The 22,875-nt window shown below is 41.7% G+C and overlaps 2 protein-coding genes across 3 annotated transcripts; both read right to left on the minus strand.

The window, feature by feature from the left end:
* Positions 1–1,318: 1,318 nt before the first annotated feature.
* manea (mannosidase, endo-alpha) lies at positions 1,319–6,520 on the minus strand. 2 transcript variants are annotated; one of them, XM_058090077.2, is made up of 5 exons: positions 6,349–6,520; positions 5,111–5,640; positions 4,923–5,032; positions 2,259–2,305; positions 1,319–2,145 (listed from the first exon to the last, which is right to left on the minus strand). In XM_058090077.2, the coding sequence occupies exons 2-5, from the start codon at positions 5,580–5,582 to the stop codon at positions 1,512–1,514; spliced, it is 1,263 nt and encodes a 420-aa protein (XP_057946060.2). In that variant the 5' UTR covers positions 5,583–5,640; positions 6,349–6,520; the 3' UTR covers positions 1,319–1,511. The 2 variants fall into 2 exon arrangements, with proteins under 2 accessions (XP_057946060.2, XP_057946059.2); XM_058090076.2 differs by having other exon boundaries at positions 2,229–2,305; positions 6,349–6,519.
* Positions 6,521–6,792: 272 nt separating this feature from the next.
* Positions 6,793–22,370, minus strand: LOC131140497 (serine/threonine-protein phosphatase PP1-beta catalytic subunit-like). Its single transcript, XM_058090973.2, has 8 exons — positions 22,216–22,370; positions 13,185–13,316; positions 10,434–10,664; positions 10,242–10,346; positions 10,091–10,162; positions 9,531–9,682; positions 9,237–9,371; positions 6,793–7,896 (listed from the first exon to the last, which is right to left on the minus strand). The coding sequence occupies exons 1-8, from the start codon at positions 22,313–22,315 to the stop codon at positions 7,792–7,794; spliced, it is 1,032 nt and encodes a 343-aa protein (XP_057946956.1). The 5' UTR covers positions 22,316–22,370; the 3' UTR covers positions 6,793–7,791.
* Between the last annotated feature and the right edge of the window lie 505 nt (positions 22,371–22,875).

Consider the following 22,875-nt stretch of genomic DNA (forward strand, 5'->3'; position numbering starts at 1 on the left):
TGACTCCTGAAAGCAAAACATTTTTGGAAAATTATGTTGGGTGAAGACATTTTTGGAGTAAGGACAAAATATTATGAGATTAAAGTCATAATATTAAGAAAAATGAGTAGAAAGTTGAAGTAGTTGGAAAATTAACAGAAAAACAACAACTGTAATTTTACAAGAATAAAGTCCAAATTCTAGCAGAAAAGGTTGTGTTCTAGTCCCAATTTTATGAAAATAACCTATGAGGGCAAAGAACAGCATTTTAATTGCATGAAGTTGAAATACATTTAAGTTTTAATACTACGAGAAACAAAACAATTAATTTTGGGAAAATTACTATGGAGAAAAACTATTGTGGGAATTAAAGTCATAATATTCATTCATTCATTCATTCATTTTCTACTGCTTTTCCTCACGAGGGTCGCGGATGTGCTGGAGCCTATCCCAGCTGTCTTCGGGCGTGAGGCGGGGTACACCCTGGACTGGTCGCCAGCCAATCACAGGGCACATATAGACAAACAACCATTCACACTCACATTCATACCTATGGACAATTTGGAGTCGCTAATTAACCTAGCATGTTTTTGGAATGTGGGAGGAAACCGGAGAAAACCCACGCATGCACGGGGAGAACATGCAAACTCCACACAGAGATGGCCGAGGGTGGAATTGAACCCTGGTCTCCTAGCTGTGAGGTCTGTGTGCTAACCACTAGAAAATCTACAATAAAGATGAATTAGTTGTAAAATGCAGCTGTAATTTTTTGGAAGTACAAATTTTAAGAGAAAAACGTAATTCTAACCAGAAAACAACCTCGCAATTTTATGAAAAGTCATTCTCATGAGAAAAAAAGTCCCACTAAACTCTTCTACCTATAACATTTCAAACATTTTTTACATACATACATACATATATTTTTATTTCCTGCATAACAATATATACATACATACATACATATATACATACATACATACATACATACATACATACATATATACATACATATATACACATACATACATATATATATGTATTATGCAGGAAATAAAAATCTATTCTATAGTCAACAATAAAAAATATATTTTTTTTAAAATTACGAAATATTAGCCATTTTTCTTGGAAAAATGTTTTGTTTGAAGTACAATGCAGCAGCGACATCCAGTGGCCAAATCTGGTTAATATTCAGTACAGTATTTTCTGCTCTATTGTTTCCTATTTACAGGTAGTTGTGTGGATAAATTGGTGTAAAATGGTTATTTGGATAAGTTCTGCATTGTTGCTGCATGTTGACAACAGTAAAGCCAGATTTCATGAGAACAAAACAGTGTGGAAGTGAAGTGGATTAAATATATTTTATTAATCCAGTGAGGGGAACGCAGGAATGATGATTAAACATGCCGACAATGCTGTGGATGTTCCGTTATTTTCGCTATAAACGGCACTGCCAAACACTGAAATTGATCCAAAGCCTAAGGAAAGTGTATAAGTGTGCCATTTATGGTCTCCATCTGCCATGCATGTGAGCGTTATTCCTGCCATCTCCTGCGGTCACCACTAAACAGGGCAGCCCACTTGCGGGTCATTTCCAAATAGAAGGCGGGCCTGTTGGGCAAATAGTCCAGATAAACAGTCTGGCCTGTTTTGGGGACGGCCATCTCGATCTGAGTGCCCTCGTGCCACTCGTTAAATGACGTCACAGAAATGAAATCAGGCTTGGCCTGCAGCGCGGCTCTCAGGGAGGTCTCGTAATATTTGCCATTGATGCGGTTCCTTGTGTTCTTGGCGTTCCATGGCCGCACGCTGACGTCGATGTAGCCCGGCCCCACGCTGGGGATGAAGATCAGGCTGTTGTCCTCGCAGAAGGCCTTGATGGCGTCCCAGTTGCGCTGGGTGGAGCCATAGGAGAAGCCGTTGGTGGCGAAGTAGGTGTAGACGCCGTCGAATCCGGCCGTCAACACCTCCAGTTTGTGCTTCTCCTCCACCAGAAGGGCAATGAAGATGGCATCGTAGGGCGTGTCGCGGATGCTGTCGCTCTCGGTGTGTTTGAGCAGCTTGGCCCACTGATCAGAGTTCACCAGGTACGAGTCGTACACGTAGAAGAGCGGAAGTAGCTTACCTGTGCTGGTGCGATACCTGAAGAAGGCAGGGTGGTCTCCGTACCTGAGGACAGAGAACGTGGATTGCTATTGCTTTCGTTTTTGTATGTTTTTTTCTTTTTTTTTTTGCGATGTGTAACAACTTACTTTTCAAAGATGTATTTGACGTTGCTGTACATCGTGACTTCATCTCTCCCTTTGTAAGGCTCCATGTGAAAAGCCACCTGCGCATGAATAAATATTTAGAGGCGATCCCCCTCTTTTGGGCGGGTGGGGTTACAATTTTTTTAATTTTCTTGTATATTAAAAAAATACAAATATACAGAGCACAGAGTTACACAGAGAGCACAAAGTATTTGATCCCTGCTGATTTTGTTGGTTTGCCCAGTAATAAAGACATGATCCTTCTATACTTTTAATGGGAGATGTATTCTACCATGGGGAGACACAATTTCAAAAAGAAAATCCAGAAAATAACTTTAAAGAATATATTTTAATTTATTGAGGATAATACGTATTTGATCCCACTAGCTAAAAGCACTTAATACACATCGGTCAGACGTTTGTTGTAGTTAACCAAAAGGTTAGCACACATACCAAGGGGAATTCTGGCCCGCTCTTTGCAGATCCTGACTAAATTATTAATGTTGGTGGGCTGTCGCTTGGCAGCCCGGACCTTCAGCTCCCTCCATAGATTTTCGATTGGATTAAGGTCCGGAGACCTGAGGCCAAATCATCTCGTCTGACCACAGAACTTTCTCCCAATCACTTTGCGCATCTTTGAGGAGATCACGGGCATACTTTAGGTGGGCCTCCACATGTTCCTTCTTAAGCAGGGGTACCTTTTAAATCCATTGCAGCACCAAGTGTTGCCAACTGTTTTCCTGGTGACTTCGGTCCCAGCGACCTTGAGTTCTTGCACCAATTCCCCACAGTTGCCATGATCATTCATACATGTGATTAGTAAAAACAGGTGTCTTCAATTCTGTTAACAAGTTGATTGGGCGTGTCTAACTGGTGTCTAATTCCTAATGCACACTAGAGGATCAAATACTTATTTCCCTAAATGAAATACAAATGAATTAAAATACATTCTGGACAGTCTCGATTTCCTTTTTGATATTTTGTCCCTCCATGTTAGAATACATCCAACATTAAAGGTTTATTAGCGGGCAAACCAACACAATCATCAAATACTTTGTATATTTGTTTATATGCATATACATGTTTAGTTGCAGATAGAAATAAGTTTTTATCAATAATAAGTAAGGGAAATCTCTTTGTGGTAAACGATTTGATGTGCAACTACAACAATTTTAAGTATTACAAGCCACCCACAAACTTTCAGCAAATACAAAATGTGAGCAAGTGAGACCTCTCACACTGCCATGTTTTTGTTCATTTGTGTCAGCTCAAAATAAGATTTGTTTATTTATGATGCTGGTTTTAAATTCTAAATGTTTGCGAGTAAAAAAGCCTATTTAGGAACATTCAGAAAGGATTATTATTAAAGATTTGCCTAAACGCATATTTCCTTCATGAAATGTACAAATGGAAATACCTAAAACACAGGACAATAGTCGTTGAACATTTCATCAACATTTTCTCCTAGCTATCCTACTGTAATCGCTAATGCTAGCAAAACATTGGACGTCAGCCACGGTTATCACATTGACAGCCCGTCAATAGCAGCTGTAACTCCAGCTTGTAGAAGCTTGTGTGGAAATATGGGCTAATAACTATAAAAGCAATCTTCACTCGCTAAGTGTACTGCAAAAAAGATCAGTAAGGATAATTCATAATGCCGCCTACAGAGAACATACTAACTCCTTATTTCTAAAATCACTAATGCTTAAACTTGCTGATATAGTTAATTTCCAAACAGCTAAAATAATGCATAAGGCTAAAAACAACCAATTAGCTAAAAATGTCATCCAATACTTCTCTACAAGAGAGGAGAAATATGATCTCAGGGAAGAAGTACATTTGAAACACTTCTATGCTAGGACTACGTTATGCTAGGCATAGCATTTCAGTATGTGGAATCAAACTATGGAATGGATTGAGTAAGGACCTCAAACAATGCACAACGATGAGCCAATTCAAGAAACAATACAAGCAGTTGATGTTTGCTAAATACAAGGATGAAGAGTCTTGAACCAGTCATGATGTGCTATATATATCACTATATTGACACTTACTATGGTACCCATTATGGCATTGGATGCTCATATCACCTCCTACTTCGGTACAAGGTGCATTATTAAAAAAAAAACAAAAAAAAACTTTAACTGTATTATGGAAAGCAGGAAGTGAACAAATGTAACAGTTACTGATTGTAAAAGTACCAGATGGAGGGGTAGGATTTAATAAGCTTTGCTTCTTCCTACTCCTTTTGGACATGTGGAACTGTGAACTGATTATGGGATGCACTCAATTGTAATCGGATGCATGTTCAAATGAAATAAAACCATTACCATTACCATAACTCCAACTTTAGCTGGCAGTTCAATGCAATAATCATCATAGAGATGTAAAAATGTGAAAAACACAGGTTAGTTGGGCCACTCTTATGCCAAGGTAGCAGTCTATATGACAATAAAAATACATACACTGCTACATTTTCTGGCAGGCGATGTAATCCTTGATAAGTCAAACACAGCGACAAATACAAATAACTTTGGTCTTGCTGCAAGAGCCATCTGCCAGGGCTGTGAAGCTAACTTAAGCTAACCACTCAAAATACTCTTTCCTTTCTCAAATTCTGCGCAATATTAGTGGCTGGAACAAATATTGAATACCGTGCTTCAATCATTACGGTGACTACGCTAACACACCCACCTTAATGTGGTACTGATGAGCAACATCCAGCAGCAAAGGCATGATGTCGTCTACTGGCTCTCCGTTGTCGTCCTTCAGGTGAGGAGGATACCAGGAAACGGCGATGACACCTGAGGAAGTTAAAGCAGCAGCTTAAGAAAAATAAAGAAAAAAATGGATGGGTAAAGGTTAAATTGATTTTGTATCACCTATGGCAGCCGTACGTAGCTGCTGCATGTGCGCTTCAATGACAGCCGGGTCCCTTGAGCTGTACGCCCCGAGAGCTGGGTAAAAGTTGGCCCCCAAATCATCAGGTGGGCTGTGTCTGCCTTGCGGATACCTTTCAGCCACCTTGGCATCCCAGTGAGGCAGGTGAGGATGGTTCCAGTGGACGTACTTGCCGTCAAAGCTGGGATTCCCATACCAGATGTAGTAAAAGGCATGGAGGTAGTAGTTGGGGGGAGGGAACTTGCTTAGGTCCTTGGCTGCCCGAGCGGGTTCGCTCATCTTCTTCAACTCAGGTTTGTCCTCTTTGGCGACGGGGTCCATCCTGCCCACTGACGGCTCACTTGTGTCGCCTGTGTCCTCCGGGGTGAGGGACTTGAGGACCACTGTTACAACGAGCACAAGCAGGACCAGAGCCAGCAAGATGAGCCATGATTTACGCCTGAGTCTGGCCATTCTTCAATTTGGGCTGCCGTCCTCACACGGATCATTGTTGGGGAAGCAATTTCGGACGCTGCAAAAAAAAACGGAGAGCGGATACTGTTCAGGCCTGTTCATCCAAACATATTGGCGATGGCGATTTATTTTGAAGAGCAGGAAGCGCTTCCGTTGCTTTCGAGTCTCCTCTACTGTATCATGACTGAAAACACACATGTGTTACAGTATATAATATTTATTTGTTATTTCAACAGTACGCACACAATGATGGCATCAGCTTATTTTTTTTAATTAACTGCTTTGGAAAATTGACCGGAAATTCTGACATGCCGGCCTTCAAAATAAAAGACCTAGCGTAACAGCTTTTAGCTAACGGGCACAGCTTACATGTTAAATAATCGAACTAATGGATAAAAGTACATGTTATGGTTTAGGACAGTCGCCTGAACATCAGCACAGTATTTATTCCAAGTGGTTTTCAAGTGCCGTTGAGTGAAATATAGCAGTTGGCCAAGCTCTAGCATGACGTCCCTCGCTATTGTATAAAAGAGCAATGTAATATGTCAAGTCACTGAACTGACAGTAATAATTTGGGCTCCACTGCACAGTCAATCCAACGACTAATATTTGCCAACTCTGAACTTTGGACTCGTCACGGCACACACTGACAAGCAATACTGCTATTCGTGTGATGGTGTCCGACTAAGATAAACTATAGTGTAGAAATATAACAAGTTAGCGGTGAAGACAACCACAAATACGGCATTATTGATGGACTACCTACCTCATACCAGTCATGTTCCCGTTTCCCTACATTTTACCCTTCCTTCCGAACGTCCCTTGCTTCCTTATTATTTTAACTTTAAAGGGGTCAAAAAAACAGGATAAAAAACATTTCCGATAAAACACCCAGAGGGGCAGCCTGAGCAGCACAGCTTCCGGTCCGCTCGGCCTCGGCAACACTCGGTAAACATCGGCCAACACACGTCATTTAGCGGGTAAAATGTCAGGCCTTCACAATAAACGTATGACGTATTGTCAAGTTTTGTAAGCGCTCTAATTTTTACGCGAATAGTCAAAAATATTGAGAGAAAGAAATCGTATTCTAATGAGTAAAATGAGAATGTGTACGAGAGAAAGTACGTGTCACTTATGTCACCTTCATTCATCCGTTTTCCAGAATGTGCGCGAAACTGTTCACATGCTGTTAAAGGAGAAAACAAATTCATAAACTTTCCATCCACATGTTTTATTCATTTATTGACTTTCAAACTCGTACAAATTGCAAAAAATGCTTTTGGTTAACACCTCACTCGCTTCATGTCATCATTTTAGGAAATAAATTAAAAACTATGTGAATAGAGCAAACAAAAACAAATTAAGCAGAGAAATATCCAAACGAGAACACATCTGCGACAGACTCGAGGCAGCATCATTTGGAACCAGGAGGATCTTTGCACATACGTAGTTGATTTTTATGCCTACTTGGTGCTGCACTACTGTATCTAAACACCAGGTGGCGTCACAATCACGAAGCAATGCTGAACGTGCACCAACACTTACATATTTAAAAAAAAATGAAATATTACAGATTTAAACAATAAAAAGAGAGAGGGGAGGTTGGACAATTTTGCCTCAAAGCCACCAAATGACATTTTGTGCAACAGCAAATATTGTGGTGTTTTATTATGCTGCAAAATAACAAAAACAATTGAAAATACTGACCATGAATTCTTGAAATGCCTGCAAATGGATGCACGTGTCTCACCACAAAACCGAAAGAGGATTATAAATAGAGGAGGATGTCAATACTAGTTGTGGATTATGTTGCTGCTTTATTAAAATATACATAATACACATGTAAGCGTATTTATCATGTTATTCATGTCGGGTTAATTTATGACTGATGGAGGCAAAAACAACATCATATTGACTGTTTTTTTGTCTTTTGCATGAAATTGAAAAAGAAAAAAAAAACTTGCTCTAACTCAAGAGTGAAACCACAGTAACGTGTTAATATCAAAAATATTAACAGGCAAAAAAAAAAACAAAAAAAAGTGATTGGTCACAGCAAATTTATGTACACATTATGAAAAGAGCTGTCAGTGGAGTCGGGAGGAGGGTGGGGGGGCTGGGTGTTCAGATAAGCCTGGGAGGTGGAGGCATGGGGGTGAGGTGACTGTATGCGGTGTGTGGGGGCATGGGGGGGGGGCAGAAGGCCGTACGTTCACCTCTTCTTGGGGGCCTGAGTCGTGCGGGATGGAGTGACAGGCCGACCAGAATTGACCCCCCCATACTGATATTTGGCCTTCTTCTCTGACGGCTTTAAGATCTATAAACAAGAGGAAGCAACATTAGACCACAATAGACATTATCTCACATTACAGCAAGCATTTTTATGACAGTATATCTTTTCAAGGGTTTTGAGATGTTGGATGTACTTCTGAGTAGTCAGTGTACAGCTTGTACAGCAGTAGAGATTTACTATCCGCTGATAATAACGGCAATGCAAGTGAGTTGTTTTGTCTACAATCAAGCATGGTGTTGGAAGCGTAATGCTCTGGGGCCGCATGAGTGTGACATTGTGAAGCAGCAACTGGGCTCCATGGGAGTTTACCGACAAATTAAGGAGCCCAGACACACCTCCAAGATGATGAAGTGTCTTGCGGCAGAAGCTGAAGGTGACGGAGACCAGATTTCATCATGGAGGGATGTACCTCCAGTAAGAACCTTTGCAGCTCTGATGAATGCCCTGTGTGTTGACACATTTCCACGTACAAGCTGTACACAGACTACTCTTAAGTTGAGTTTCTGTAGTTTTGTCCCTTGGGAAGACACACCAGAACAGGGGTGTCAAACATACGACCCGCAGATGGGTTTAATCCAGCCCGCGAGAAAATTTCATAAAGTATAAAAATAAGATATGATCACTGGATGGTGCTATAGTAATTGTGTTAAGCAAGCAAACTGTTTATACCAGCGCAGAGCAAGTAAAGTGCAGGCAGCCACCTTTTGTTTTACCAGTGTCATCTATTACGGCCTCCACATTTAACATTATGTGCTATGGCACCCTCATTACTCCCAATATGCCTGTCAAAAAAGAGACAAATGGTCATCCTATTTATTCACAGAAGTGAATGGGAAAGCTGTAGGTCTGGTGTGTTCGCAGCATGTTGTAGTGCTGAAGGAATATAACCCAAATGGCTTAAGGTTTGTTGCTTTTTATACAAGACTCTGCTGAATAGAAATGTTATATTGTCATATCGTGATGCATCCTAAAACCTTTGTGATATATGGTCCATAAGGTCCATACCGCCCAACACTATTTCATATTATTTATTTGTTTTATACCCATCTGGCCCACTTGGAAGTAGATTTTCCTGCACTAGAATAATAAACTGCCAAGCAGCCCGGTTTCTCAAAAGGTGGGGATGATGCTCTGCTTCACATTGTTGGAAGTCATGTTTTCACTGAATGAACCGCAGTTCCCCCAGTGCCGGCAGCAATCATGCAGCCCGAGAGCATTTCAGTTATCATGCTACATACTTGTGTTGCCAGCAATAACTCTAAAATGTTTTCGAGTTGATTATTGTCAAGCTGATCAAATAAAATGCTTGCTGAGATGAGAGGGCTGTTGTGAGGGTTGTACTCCCTCCATGTGTGGGTGTGTACCTGGAAGGAACACATGAGCGATTCGTCGACGCTCATCATGCCGCCTGCGTTATCAAATTCCCCGCAGTAGTTGGGTGCTGAGAAGAGAGTGACCAGTTGGCGTTTGGCAAAGAACTCATAGCCATCCTCCACAACCTACAAGAGAGAGAAAGAAGACACGTGACATCATTCCACACGCCTACAGCCATCGATCGCCAGCAAGACATCTTCTTGTCGGCGTCCAAAACCGCCCACGCATCAACTGGTGTAAAAACACCCCGCTTGCTGCAAGCTTTTAACACCATGCTGGCTCACCTGGTGGGCTCTGCAGATGAGGTCCAGGTCGTGGCGGTTGAGGAATTTGCTGACCACGTCGGCGCCGAAGGTGAAAGACACACCGCGGTCGTTCTCCCCCCAGCCTTGCACGTCCTTGTCTGGGTCGGACCACAGGAGGTCGCAGAGGAGGCCTGATGGAAAGATGGAAGATGGAAAGATGGGAGGCGAGGAAATGCACATCTCCAATAGATCTTTTACTGCATACTATTTTTTTCCCCCTAATAAATTCTGTTAAACAGTCAAACCCTTGCCAACACTTGCCTCTTGTACACAGTTTTAGTGTCACCTTTTTGTCTTGAACTAAAAATGTAAAATGTGACTTGTGGTATAAAAGTTTGGATCAAGAGAAATATGCGCCTCGAACGTCGCCAAAAAAGAGTTTGGACGACGTGACAAAAGACCTCAGCATGTGGTACCAAATGTCCGCAAATCTCACAAGACATCTGCTAAATCTCACGGGACTTATGTCGCACTGCTTACTAGATGTTTTTACACACCGCCACAAATAGATTGCCGTCCTGTGGGATATACTGCGCTACCTGTGTCAGGCACATCCGTTGGCCTCATAATCCTGCGGATCTGCTCCATTGACTGCAGGTCAGGCGAGAGTCCTGCAACACAAGCTTCATGTAAGTGGATGTGACTACAGTATCAAGCAGATTTCGAGAGAAGCTCGGGGAGGAGTCTTACCTCCATGGCAGCAGAAGATCTTCTCATCAATTATCGCAGCGATGGGCAGGCAGTTGAAACAGTCGGTGAAGGTCTTCCACAGCTTTATGTTGAACCTGCGCTTACCTGGTGGTGCACAAAATGTCACAGATTCACAGATTGATTGAAATGTGTGTGTGTGTGTGGGGGGGGGGGGGGGTTCTATATACACACATTCATCGTAGAAGCCGTAGATGCGGTTGATGGAGGCACACTCATGGTTGCCCCTGAGCAGGAAAAAGTTCTCGGGGTATTTGATCTTGTACGCCAGCAGCAGGCAGATGGTCTCCAGTGACTGCTTGCCTCGGTCCACGTAGTCGCCCAGGAACAGGTAGTTGGCCTCTGGGGGGAAGCCGCCATACTCGAAGAGCCGCAGCAGATCCGTGTACTGCCCATGGATGTCGCCTGGGGACACCATGAGGACATAATGAAGGGAATGAGCGTCATCCTGAACTCTACGCTTCACAAATCTGCTTATTTGGCCTTTTGGTGTGATGTCACCAGAGAAGGGTGCTAGTGACGACAAAGAGGAAAACTACGACAACCATAAAGAGAAAAAGGAATGTATTGCTTGTGTAAGGGTAGTGCTAGTGCAGTGATTGCGCTGCCATAATCCTGTGGGGAAACACTGAACTGTTTTATTTCACATTTTTACACATGGCAACTTTGGAGGGCGGTGACAGACGCCCAACAATGTTTAAAGTTTAATGGCCTTCGTCTCACTTATCAGCAAGGCAGTGATGAGCTGCAGGCACAGGGTCTCTACGGTGGGACCTTAACAAGACCTGCTTTCCTTTTATATCCTACAAGTAAGAGCTGCTGTCATTTAAGTCAAGAGCTCCACACACACACACACACACACAGATTGCAAAAGAGCCTCATGCTAAAGGTCAGCACTATAATAACAGACAGAGTTGTGGCCATGACACAAAAACAACTAATAACAGGCCTGCTTGCGCCAGGATGTCCTTCAGATTCAAACGGCCCAAAACTAATTGTAACTTTTCACGGACATTAAGCTTGATTTCTTATTATTATGCGGCGACCGACAAACAGAAAAATAAATAACGCCACTGGCACGGAAACGTCCTGACTAAGAGGTGGCTTTTTTATTTTTTTACACAAAAACACACTGTTCAAATGAATGAGTCAAGGAAATGTTTGGGCAGTCGCAAATGGACGCCACGATGACAGACAAACGCAAAAACCACGATGCCCGGAAAGACACAGCATCAGGCTTGCTGTCATTATAGCCGGGGCCTTTATTTACCTTGAGCGCAAATTGGAAGCAGGCAATACGTGTAATTGTAGTTTCAAAATGTATCAACAAATTCAGTCTGTACCTATCATAATGACTACATAATAAAAATGAAAAGCAAAACATGGCCTGGGAATGTATGAACTGTCTATTGCACAACACAGCAGCAACAGAAGCAATGTTGTAATAGCGGTGACGAGCAAACTGCTCAACCAGCATTGACTGTTGTGATGAGTTTATTATAAACAACGCAGTATAGCAAGTGGAATTTAAAGCGCATGCAAAGGTAGGTACAGCTGATAGATGCCGACCACTCACAATACTTTTACTTTGTGCAAGTCATGAAAACTATTGTGAGGTTGCCTACAGCCACTGCTGTTTTTTTTGACCCACTACTAATTATATACAGCAGTGGTTATTTGTTGTTATAGACCCAGCAGAAGTTAATTGAATCAAGGCGCACAGAAATACTGCTCCATCGGGCCAATGACATAACATCAAGCCACAGCCACCAGGCTGTTTGAATGACAGCCTCTGCAGCTAGCGAATGATCGTTTTGACCCAAAAACTGCTTGCTTTTGTGCTCCCAGGAGGTGCTCTGAATGATGTAAAGACATCACATGTGTGTATAAGTCCCCTGCGACAAACACGTGTGTGTGTGTGCGTGTGTGTGAGAGCCAAAGAGACCCAGGCGCTGTAATGCAGTCTGGTTATATAAGAAAACTCAGAGCTGCAGCAAAAGAAATAGACTATGGCTCCTGTGTGTGTGTGTGTGTGTGTGTGTGTATCTAGAGTGTGAGTTCACTAGTGCCGCAGCCCCTTTAGACTCACAATGCTGCTTTCTGCATGAGCTGAAATCCAAATCATCTTGACTCTTGTGATTTGTGAAAGGTTTTAGGTGTTTCTAGTGCAAAGACATTTGTGTACACTTATTTTGCAGATAACCTCCATCAAGTACATCCAAACTATGGATGGACACAACAATCACTTAGTCCAAAAGATGGATTGATTGTGGATAAATTGAGTCTTGAAGCAATGGGGGCAAAATAGGGTGCACTACAGCAGAGCCTTGTCGACTAGTGTCTAGTGACAACTAGTCGAACAGTAACTGTGTACAATAATAAAGTAATTACGGTAATCCCTTGCCGTTTTTTCACAAATATATTCATTAATAAATCATTGCCGTTTGACGGTTAACTACAGCCCATTACTTATGTCTTATGACTTTTTTCTCTTATTATGTTTACTACTTAGGGTGTACAGGAGACTATAGGGGTGTTATTTCATGTCTAAAATGCTCTAATAATGTTAAATAGTATTTAGAACATCATAAACAGTTTTTAATGCTTTAACTATGAAAATATTCTATATATAAATAAGGGATCCTATTTTGCAGAAATTAATTTAACACTGTCAGGTCCGGACCCAATTAACTGCAATAAAGAAGGGATTACTGTACTTCATATGGAAAAATTGAAAAACAATATAATGGTTCTCATAATAAATGGATGCTTCTGAATAGGTCCAGCATTAATGCTTTGGTAATTTTATTACTGCCACCTATAGACCTGGCATGGAACCAAGTGCCAACACTTGTATTTTTTCTATTTTATTTTATTTAATCTTATTGTATTTTGTATATGGACTGCTCAAATACAAATACTGACCACAGATCTTAAGCGGGGCCTCCAGCTCCAGCAGGATGGGCTGACTGAGGAAGATCTCCCGGGACTTGATGCAGAGGCCTCGCACTTCCGCCTCGGTCATCTGCACTATCTTCCCCGGGCGACATCCCCTCACTGTAGCAAAGAGAAAGAGCGCAAGTCATACACAACACTTGTTTTACACATGACAGAAACAGCTTCACTTGCTCAGCTGTGTGTGGGTGTCGCCAGTGTATACGGTATCTTAGCACCGCTGAGCCCTCGTCACGCCTAACAAAGTCCGCCGCCACCGCTTCAAAAGATGGCGTGAGAGAGTCCTTGTGGGTTTATTGGGCGTGTATTTGCGCTATGCTTGCTGCAGCCTGCCTGCTGGCACTGCTGGACCACAGCTTTTGCTGTAGATTTATTTCGCAAGGATCCAAAGAGGAGAATTTTCTGCTCTGCTTGGGTCAGCAGCTGGCAAAGTCGAGTGATAATGGACAAAGTCAGATTTTACGACATGAAAAAGTGTACCCACACAACATTAGGATGGGGGGCCTACTGTACGTCAGTCATGTGACATGACCAGTGTGGTTGGACACAATAAATACATTTTCCTTCATTAACATTTTAGTCATTCATTTATTCATTTTCTTCCGCTTTTCCTCATGAGGGTCGCGGCGGTGCTGGAGCCTATCCCAGCTGTCTTCAGGCAAGAGGAAGGGTACACCCTGGACTGGTGGCCAGCCAATCACAGGGCACATATAGACAAACAACCATTCACACTCGCATTCATACCTACGAACAATTTGGAGTCGCCAATTAACCTAGCATGTTTTTGGAATGTGGGAGGAAACCAGAGTACCCGGAGAAAACCTGAACATGCAAATTCCACACAGAGATGGCCGAGGGTAGAATCGAACTTGAGTCTCCCAACTGTGTGGCCTGCGCGCTAATCACTCAACCACATTTTAGTCAGTCATGATTTGATCGTCACCACTAAGGACAGCCATTAAAATTGCTAATTGACACTAGTTTCCTGTCCAAAGAAGCCCAACGGGATGTCCGCTAAGACAAGTTGAGCGAAAACTCATCCGGGTAGTATTATTCTGCTATTCACTGGTGTGGAAACAGGAGATCGGAACAACCAGAAAATGATTCCCTCATCCCATACACAAATAATACAGTGGGACATCCAAACTGTCAATTTTTGGGTGTTCCGCTTTGATGTTGAACCAGAATGTTTTGTTTAGGCTAGGTCACAACCAGATATACAAAATTTTTGTGCTGTGCGATTTTTGGCGTCCCAAAAATTGCTGCCATTTTTTGGAATTTGTGGAGAATGTAGTTGGGTTGACCAGGAAGACCTTGACACATATGGACAATATACACAATATCTGAATGTGGGTTGGCTGCACGAACTACACATGTGAGGTGCACATGTGGGGTACACCACACATAGGAGTTGTTTCAATTTGAACAATTGTGGTTCCAATTCCTAAGGATGGCCACAAAGTTCTACAACTGGGTCTAGAGATATCCTTAAGTGCGTCACTCCAGATACTCGGCTGGAAGAAAATGTGCAATATGAACATTTACAGGTTGTTTATCTATATGTATCTCTTGATATCGCAATCTCTTAATGTTTGTCATGTCCTAGGTATAATATATGGTTAAAAAACATGCTTGGGGGGGGCTTATATTTAAGCAAGTAAGGTGCTGTGTGTCGGGGGTGGAATGATGTCACACAGCAACCTGGGATCCTGTTATCCAGCATTAATGCCACAGAGTCAACTTCCAGGTCACTAATTTAATGAACTAACATTGCCATTTTTGACTGGATTACCTTCCACCCGTGGAGTACTGGGACACATGGATTGGCGCCAGGTGGATTATCAAGTGGATGCGTATGTTCGAGAGGCGGCTTTCACTTCATCTGGTTGAACTATATATTGCATTACCTTATTTGTGTGACTCAATTTTTTATGTTTGATTCCTTTTGTAGGCGGGTTGGAAGTTCGAGGGAGGGTGCATAATTTCAGTTCCCTGGAAGGAATGTTATGTGCGGGATTGATTTATTGTAATTAAACAGCTGCATTGGAGGCAATTAAGCATTTTGGTCCTCCTGCAACCTCAGAGGTTTGCATTGTAGCTTCGACACTTCTAAAAGTGAGTGTGATTGTTACAAACAGCTTGTTTGCAGTAAATTGTTTACTCCCAAACATTTTTTGTCTCACTCCCATTTCTTCTTATGCAATTTTAGATGCAGTGTGCGTATATAGTATATCCCTTTGAAGCTGCCTTTTGACGTCACCAAACATAAATCGTGGAAGAGCATGAATCAAATCAGCGGAATTACATAATAAGTAAATGTTTTGTTTGGGGCTGAAAGCTCAACGCCCACTGAAGACTCCTATAATGCATAATTAAGCCTGGTGAACAAATGTGTGTTAGTCAGAGCTGGCATTTCCTTAAAGCCTCTTCCCCCGGGGCCATTTTGCTTATCTTTAAAAGGGATTAGCAAATGTAGACTTTTCTTAAAATGGATTTGAAAAAGTGCTGTATTAGCAAGGAGGTTGGAAGGTTCGTGTCTAAACATACTGACTCAGACTTCCTTAATTCATGTACAATCCATCCAACTAGCTCAGAGACGAGTAGTATGCCTGAAATTTAATGACCCGTCTTCCCCAGAAGCGAGCTGGCTTAACACGCTGGTAGTAGCACTTCTGCAAGCCCAGGCACTTTTAAGAGAGATTACGTTGTTCAGAACAGAGGGGCAAAGGCTAAAATGAAGCAATGACACGCATTTGCCAGCATCATAAACTAAAGGACTGCTCGATCTCACACATGCAGGGACACTATGTTCTCCATGCTTGTTAAAATAAAATCTTCCTTAATTGACAGGTTTTTAAAAAAATGTTTTGTAGGGAATTAAGCTCTTGAAATGGCAAATGTGACTTTTGTTACAGCTTTTGTGTTGTGTTATGCTTATGGAGAAGAACGCAATAAATACACAATCCTCACCCGCAGTCGCCTAGGGTGACGTATCTGTCCTTTAAGGAATTTGACCTCCATTAAGGAGCTATATTTGTCCCTTATGGGCTTTGCATAAAGCTGTGAGCAGTGTTGAATGGGACCTCACACCCCTATGCACCCTGATAACATCATGCAATGACAATTTGTTATACAATGTATTAATATTGTCCCATGTGGACATCCTCATTTTAAGAATGGGGGCTCATCTTCATCATACTCATCACATGTAACTGATTTATTCAAGTTTGACTTGTGGGTCCACTCATAAAGTATATCATATAGTATGGCATAACTCAAATCTGTTCATAAATTATGATCCACCAATTGGCCTCATTTGGTCAAAGTCAGAAGGAGGAGTTTGTCTGCGACCCAAAACGTCTGGTTCTAACCAAACTTGCTGGGTTCCTGTGCATTTTCCAACATGGGGTATACTGACATTTTGGTCCAACCTGTCACAGCAGATGTCGCCACCAGATGATTTGATGTCAATCCGTGAAACTGGTGGCAAGTTAAAAAAAGGTATATGTAGCAAAAAGTGAATATGGCCCAGTTCCGAGTGAATTTGGCAGGTTTGTGTTTGGGACCATCAAAATACCATATTTGCATACCATAACTATTACCATATTAACGTACCAGTCAATTTTGTTGAGTTGCCGTGCATGTCAATTACCCCAAATGGGCAAGGAAAGACTGCTATGATGTGCTCTTTTACACATTTGAAAATACTATAAGTATGCCGCTTCTATACAATTGGCTTCTTTATTTTATAATGTAAGTTTGTCTGAATCCTTGGTTCCCAAAGCGGGGTACACCAAATGTAATGGAGGTACATGAATAACATTTTTTCTAACACTCACAATTACGACGCAAGGAGAATAGAACACAAATGTCTGAAGGGCTACGCGACCCATTGTTCTACATCAGGGGCTGCACGGCGGTCGAGTGGTTAGCGCACAGATCTCTCAGCTAGGAGACCCAAGTTCAATTCCACCCTCAGCCATCTCTGTGTGGAGTTTGCATGTTCTCCCCGTGCATGCGTGGGTTTTCTCCGGGTACTCCGGTTTCCTCCCACATTCCAAAAACATGCTAGGTTAATTGGCGACTCCAAATTGTCCATAGGTATGAATGTGAGTGTGAATGGTTGTTTGTCTACAGGGCTCGACAATAACGATGTACCGATGGCCCGGGACAAGTTAAAACAAAATTCGGGCAAGTAAATCTAATCAGTGATATTCCCGTCGGGCAAGTACACTTTGCCATACTGCCAAGAGTTTTTTTTAAAGCGGTTCTTGTTGGGTGTTGGTAAAACACGGACTGCGTAATTCCGGTGGTAATTTGCAAAGCAATCCTTGCAATGGACCAATCAGAATCGTTTATTTAGACCGCGGTCCGTAATCCACAGTCCGCGTTTTACCCACACCCGTTGTTTGCGATCAACCAATCAGCGATCGTTTGACTACGAAAACATCCATCATGGCGTCGCTGCCAACATCGTCTAATTCTGAAGGAAACAGCAAAAAGTGATGAACCTCTATCGTTGCATGGTTTTTATTTCCAAGGCAGCATGAAAAACAACTTACTGGCCTGTTGCAGACTTAACTAACTAGCTGGGCGCACGGCAACCGAACTTCTCCTTTTTTCCCTCTCGTTCCTCTTCTTTGGTCCCAAAACGCCCGCTCCAAGACCGCGAGCTGAACATGACTGCCCCCCAGCGTCCATGCATGAAACTACAGCCCGGAATACAACACACACGCAACGCTACAGTATTATTTATTTTATTATTTTATTTATTTGAGATTCTCATGTGATGCCACAAAAAATTACATGATATCATTATGGCAGTCTTTTCATTTCACATGGGGCAAGTTCGGGCAAGTAGTTCTCACCTTAAGGATTCCCTATGGGCAAGTCATTTTGGTTTTTAATGTAGAGCCCTGGTCTATATGTGCCCTGTGATTGGCTGGCCACCAGTCCAGGGTGTAACCCGCCTCTCGCCCAAAAACAGCTGGGATAGGCTCCTCAAATAACTTAATGTTCTAAATCAACTGTTGTCCGAAGTCAGCATTGATCGTATCGTTTGGATACTGGATCAAACTGTTGTGTTAAAAATAAAACAATTACAAAATTAAAGTTAAAAATTTAAAATACATAGAATCAAATAAGGATCGACCGATACATCGGCCGGCTGATATTTGCGTTTTTTCCTTATATAGGTATCGGTCGATACACGCGTGGGTTCGCCGATGTATTTTTCCACCGCATGATTTACAGTCAGGCATCCGTCGGGGCAACACAGAGGACCCCGCAACACACGTAGTCGCGGTACCCCGCCCCCACTGTTGAATCACAACAAGGACGCGTTTTCACAAGTAATAGAGTTAGCTTGCCCTTAACACTTTACTAAGCCCATCACATTTCACTGGGTGATCGCTAGGCATAACAGTTTAAGTCATGGTGTGACGACAACAAGAAAGCCCAAAAACATCACATACCAACGCAACAGACAAATAAAAGCACTCTCACTAGTTGAGCAGAACAAGAATGAACAACTATGCAACTTTACATGCGTGTCGTGTTATGTGTGTGCGCTCTTTCCAAGCACGCGCGCACGCACACACACACACACACACACAGAAGGAATTGGAGCAGCCTTGTCTGCTTATGAGAGGTCTTTATCGTGCACAACACCAACTTTAATGATGAGAGAAATGTTTTATATATCGTACTAAATTGTGTCAGTGTGATGTGTTTGTGTGTGTGGAGGCGCGGGGGGGGGGGCTGCGTCACACTGTGGAGGAGCAGTCATCACATCGATGCTAGATAACTACGACAGAAATGTTTTGCACATGGTTGAATATTTATTCCTTTTAAAGTTGATAATGCCGTTGAAATGTGTGTTTAAGAAAGCTGAATCCTACTGTGTTCAGTGTTTACATTTTAATAAATATTTGTTTAAAACATGAGACCTGTAATATTTGTTATCATGGTCATTTTTTCATGTAAATTGAGGGATCAAAAGCAGTATCGGCCACAAATATCGGCCCAAGCAAAATCGGCCATCAGCTAAGGGTGATGGAAAAAAATCAGTATCGGCCCCAAAAAAAACATATCGGTCGATCCCTAGTATCAAACACAAACACCGCTTTTCCACTGTGACTGACTCTGAGCTTTTTTTGGAGCTAGCTGCTTCTCAGAGCTTTGCTTTTCCATTGTCAAGACTCCACAATTGGTATTTTTGGTTCAACTCTGGCTCCAAAAGCATGCTGGGCCGAGTGAGCAAACTATAAGAATAATGATGTGGGCAGGGTTACCCCCATGTTTATTCCATTGCAACGATGGAAAATGCTATGAAAACTTCAGCAATTAAAGAAGGACTACAGAGACCAAGAGAAAGACCTTCACAAAAGAAAGGTGCTTGAGAAAGTTTTGGGACACAGCCGGGCCAGCTTGCCGGTGCGTATAATACCACAATGCTGTACTCTTCCGAAATCCAGGAGGCTCTCACAAAGGACAACCTAGCTGGACTCCCGCAAGTTATTTGTTTAATTCAAAGTTCACAGCACAGATTTTGGGTGTTTTGCTATTCTCAAACGAATGAAGCCTACATGTACTGTGCGAGTGTGTTGTGGTTTAATTTGTTTTTATCTTTGTCAGAATGGTGATAACATGGATCATCCTCCCCTCGCAACGAGCTCCCCACAAACCCAAAGCTTGAGATGTTGAATCTTTACATTAAAATGCTTTCCACCTTAATTTATGATGTTATTCCATGTCTAGAGGGCTCCTATAATGTTCATTTAGCGGTCATAAAATAATATGGTTGTGTGTGATTGTCATTTCATTCAACTGAAGAGGCTGCCTCCTTTGACAAGCAAACAACCTTTCATATAACAAGACAACAAACAAAACCAACATGATGCATTCACTGTCCTCCGTCATGAACATAATAACAACAATGTAGCCGTCGATGTGACTCCATGGCAGCAGTGACACTTCCACAGTGAAAATAATTGCATGGAATAAAACACATTTTATTTGCTGCTGCTTCAAAGTGTGCCAAGGACACTTTCTGTTGCCAAAGTGGTTTGGTCCACCACTCAGAGACAACCTCTCAGGGGAACAGCAAAGCTTTCAAGCTATCTTATTAGGAAGATAAACTAGTGATGCAAATCATGTTTTTTTTGGTGTGTGGTTGTTTTTACACCCCCGCTTGCTTGCAATCTGGTCCTCCCACCATAACATTTTTAATTAAACAATTGGGTCTCAGAGGTAGCTAACATGTCTATGCTGTTCAACAAAAACATATATATTCTAATGTTAGAACAATAAAATGGCACCTTTTCTATCAATTCATCTGTTACACCGAGGGTGTACACACTTTTGGCCTTGTGTTACACGTGACAAAACAAATTAGCGTAATGTCGACTATAATATCTCTTCTGAATTAATTCATTTTCTTTTTGCAATATACTGACAAATATAAAATGAGCTGCAGGCACAAAATGGCCACCGGGGTACATTTTGTTACATTAAACACATACAGTGGGACCTTGGTTAGCATCATTCATTCTTTCCAGAACGTCTGACTCTCACCGAAACAGATGCTAACCGAATTTAAAAGGAAATAATATACTGCTCATCCAATTAATCTGTTGCATTGAATACCTGATTCTTGATGTGAGTGTTCCCAAAGACACAATGTGGACGCGAGACACCACACAGGCACCGCCTTCCTGTTTTGCCATTAATTATTGATTGAATTCAATAGTCTTTTTCATCTCAATAACCCAAAATGGAGCCAAAGAAAGTTTCATCTACAGTTTGATAAAGAATTGAACTAAATTAAACAAATCAAACAGGAAGTTGGCATCTGTTTTGTGTCTCGCTGCCAAATTGTGTCTCGGTCAACACTCACATGAAGAATTACGTTTTTAATGAAGGTAAAAGTAACCTGACATGTTCATTTATCACTTATATGCATATAGAATTCTATATATTCATACATGTAAAACTATAAAAATGTGTTTTATGTTCACATATTTGAGAGTCAACCGCTGATGACATCAAAGTGCTGGTTGCCATTTTGTTAGCTAACTTCTTTAATAGATGCCAACGATGTTTTGTAATAATACATTTGAGGACACTGTTGGACCTGCACAGTGTATTAATAACAATATTTTGGCATTAATTCTACAATGATAACTGAAAAACATGCTAACCGGGGCGGACGCTAACCAAGGTTCCACTGCAGGTGGAACTTTCCTCATCATGTTTACAAGATGCAAGCATTAATAATTAGTAATGCCTTTGTAAAAACTGCAAAACAGACGCTTCTGTGAAGAAACAACGTTTCATGTAAATGTCACAGCCATTCTTTGATACAGATGACGTTACTGTGAGCTGGCAAATTTGAGAGCTTTGAAATATTTTATAGTTGACAACAGTTTATTGTTCAAACGTTTCTGTTAACAGGTGACATGGCAGACATTGTTCACTGCAAACGTGACACACAGTTTTCTACGAGCTGGTAACGTCAGCTCCGTTCTTTAAAAAGCTGGCCTTTAGACGTTAATAAAAGGGTACGATGAACGTTTCCAGTGAACAAGTCCCGTTAGTAACGTTCCAGAGTCATTTGGACTCTTCCCAACAAACGCACACGTAGCTGCCACTCCTACTCGGTGTAACGCTATTTCCACCCCCTGAATAACAATGTGAAATACGGCTAAACCTTAAACAGAAAGTGGGGGTTAGGCATTCTCAAGTTACTCCAACCGCGGGGCTATTTTTCGGAATGTTTCGATGCAGAAATGTAGGCGTTCACCCTCCGGACTGTGTTTATAAACACGAGCGGCTAGCTCGCTGGCTCTCGGAAACGCCGCTAGCCGTTAGCTAACGCTCGCCAGCCCGCTAGTTTTTGCGACGTAACCGCAGTGAGCAGATACAAGAACCAGAGGATAACGAGTGGAAAACAGGGCGACGCAGCCGGCGTGACACATGACAACGTTAACGGAGTCCTCACCTTCCAAAAGCCGAGAGATGAGGCTGTCCACGTTCAATTCACCCTCCGCCATCTTCACTCTGATGGAGTAAGAGTGTTGGCCGCTTGCGATTCTCCTCATGTACGCTGAGGGGCGCTATTGTAAACCAGGGGAGGTGGCGCACTACCCAGTGACAATTTTGAATGAAGATAATCTTGTAATTTCTCATTCTGTTGCCCTAGTCTAATTTGACTATTTTAATCTACATGTCATTAAATTAACGGTTACTGGATATATTGTATTATCGCTCAAACACGTTGCCTTTTACTACCAAGATAAAATGAAATGTACATTATATTAATATACATTTTTGTAATTATATAACATATATATATATATATATATATATATATCACTATTTTTGCATTACTGTTATAATTCCAATCCACATAGAAGACATAACAGTGGTGTCCAAATTGTGGCGCAGGGGCGATTTGTGCCCCACAGCATATTGAAATAAAAGTTTATTTGGAAAAAAAAGCAGAAAAAATGGGCAAAATACAGGAAAAAGACACAATGTAAATAGAAAAGCTGAAATGTTAATACTAATTACTAATAATGAGAAATAAATAACAATGATAACTAATAAAAAAAAACAATTGGGAAAATAGAGCCCAAGATTCAATTATATAATTATAAAA

This window comes from Doryrhamphus excisus, linkage group LG14 (genome assembly GCF_037039965.1).
Source record: "Doryrhamphus excisus strain RoL-2023G ecotype Guam linkage group LG14, RoL_Dexc_Guam_v1.1, whole genome shotgun sequence".
Classification (NCBI taxonomy): domain Eukaryota; kingdom Metazoa; phylum Chordata; class Actinopteri; order Syngnathiformes; family Syngnathidae; genus Doryrhamphus; species Doryrhamphus excisus.

What these genes read in the sequence shown, in the direction of transcription:
- manea (XM_058090076.2), bottom strand. Translation starts at nt 5,582, where the DNA reads ATGGCCAGACTCAGGCGTAAATCATGGCTCATCTTGCTGGCTCTGGTC. An exon ending in CTCATCAGTACCACATTAAG is followed by an intron (nt 2,306 to 4,922) that starts GTGGGTGTGTTA and finishes ATTCATGCGCAG; the next exon opens with GTGGCTTTTCACATGGAGCC. An exon ending in GTCAAATACATCTTTGAAAA is followed by an intron (nt 2,146 to 2,228) that starts GTAAGTTGTTAC and finishes CTCTGTCCTCAG; the next exon opens with GTACGGAGACCACCCTGCCT.
- LOC131140497 (XM_058090973.2), bottom strand. Translation starts at nt 22,315, where the DNA reads ATGAGGAGAATCGCAAGCGGCCAACACTCTTACTCCATCAGAGTGAAG. An exon ending in CATCTCTCGGCTTTTGGAAG is followed by an intron (nt 13,317 to 22,215) that starts GTGAGGACTCCG and finishes TCTTTGCTACAG; the next exon opens with TGAGGGGATGTCGCCCGGGG. An exon ending in GATCTTCTGCTGCCATGGAG is followed by an intron (nt 10,163 to 10,241) that starts GTAAGACTCCTC and finishes CTTGTGTTGCAG; the next exon opens with GACTCTCGCCTGACCTGCAG.